This window comes from Bison bison, unplaced genomic scaffold (genome assembly GCF_000754665.1).
Source record: "Bison bison bison isolate TAMUID 2011002044 unplaced genomic scaffold, Bison_UMD1.0 scf7180017864487, whole genome shotgun sequence".
NCBI classification, from domain to species: domain Eukaryota; kingdom Metazoa; phylum Chordata; class Mammalia; order Artiodactyla; family Bovidae; genus Bison; species Bison bison.
In genome coordinates, this window is record NW_011495047.1 from 5641882 (window position 1) to 5643574 (window position 1693).

Consider the following 1693-nt stretch of genomic DNA (forward strand, 5'->3'; position numbering starts at 1 on the left):
CTTGTTAAAGGTGTTTTGCTTCAAGTTATTTAAAACATTAAGCCAAAAAAAAAAAAAAAAGGATTTTGCATTTTAAACATAAAGTAGCCAAACAGCTGGCAATCCAGTCTTCACCGGAAGATCATAAAGGTCCACGTACTTAGTGATGATGCTGGTGAAGCAGTTGCCCCGCCCCCCGCTTCCATCCACTCTTGCCTGGCCATTCATGTAAAATGTTCATGAAATAATATCTTTTGCAAATTAGAATGGCTTGTTTTGATGGCACCAATGGGGTCAAACCCATGGATTCCTCTACAACTAATTTTGCCTTCTTCAGTCTCACATGCCCCCTCCTCCCACCCCAACTTTGTGTGTCTGCTTTTTTTTTATGACGACACCAATCATTGGATTTAGGGACCACACTAAATCAGTACTATCTCGCCGTGAGACTCTTAACTAATTACATCTGCAAGGACTCTATTTCCAAATAAGGTCACATTCTGAGGTCCTGGGTGGACACGGATTGTAGAGATAACACTCAACACATTACAGGCTCCAAACAGCAAGTAAGCAAGACCACTGAGGATGTTTAATGTTCCCCATGTGCTTCTCCTCTTTCTCGTCCCTAAAAGGCCGCCCTCCCTATGGGCGTCTTCACGTACCTCTAACGACTGCCTTGCCCACGGGATAAAATGCAGCCCCCTCACTGGCACTACTGTTGAACCAAGGGTACAAGTGCCCACCCTCCCTACAGATCCTGTTGGGGATCTGTTGGGGATCCTGTTGGGGAAACCTCAAAAGACTTATAGATCTTTCTGGAGACAAGAATGTTGTTCATCATGAGGTGAATGAAAGAGGCTCTCCCTTAAAGGACCTCTGAGTTCTCACTCACCTGAGAGCACGTCTTGCCTTCCAGGTACCCCAGACTGGCTGCGAAACATCGGGAATCCAACACGGCAGGCATCGACATCTTCGCCAAGTTCTCCGCCTACATCAAAAACACGAAGCAGCAGAGCAACGCTGGTGAGTGGCCCCCTGCCACCCAGCCCCCCACCCCTGGTGCTGTCCCGTGCCCAGGGCATCTTCAGATACTCACCAGAGTAGCACCTGGAGCCAGTGCTTTTATTTGTTCCTCCTGAGGCCCCTTGATGCAGGGGAGAGGGTGATGCTTTCTGGCCAGCGCAGGAAAAGAGGCTGGTGGTCCTCGTTGTGGAATCAGAAGAGGGACGCTGTTTGCATTCCGAGCCTGCCTTAGTGCACATCATGATACACTGCACGCAGGGTCCTGCCTTGGCCATGCGTGGCTCAGTCGCTAAGTTGTGTCTGACTCTTTGTGACCCTCTGGACTGTAGCCTGCCAGGCTGCTCTGTCCATGAGATTTCCCAGGCAAGAATACTGGAGTGGGTTGCCATTTCCTCCTCCAAGATATCTTCCTGGCCCAGGGATCAAACTGGCATCTCTTGCATATCCTGCATTGGTAGGCGGATTCTTTACCTCGGCACTACCTAGGAAGCCTGCTGTCCGTTTATTCCCGGTTCATAACCCTGCTCTATTCACAGGAAGTCCTGGTTGGAAGAACACATTGCAGCTGCCTTCTGGTCCCTGAAAGACTTCTCAGGGGGTTGACCAGAGGCCATGGTGGGACAGGGCTATCACCACTAATGTGCACGCTCAAGGCAGAGCCTGACCCTCTGCACCCTCCGCACCAGCCCCC

General features: G+C 50.4%; 1 protein-coding gene across 1 annotated transcript in view; it reads left to right on the plus strand.

The window, feature by feature from the left end:
- Positions 1-1693, plus strand: part of CLIC5 (chloride intracellular channel 5) — a 171735-nt gene that overhangs the window by 131464 nt on the left and 38578 nt on the right. Inside the window, exon 4 of the mRNA XM_010863081.1 lies at positions 896-1002. Coding sequence (XP_010861383.1) covers positions 896-1002 — 107 coding nt within the window. The remainder of the gene's footprint in view (positions 1-895; positions 1003-1693) is intronic.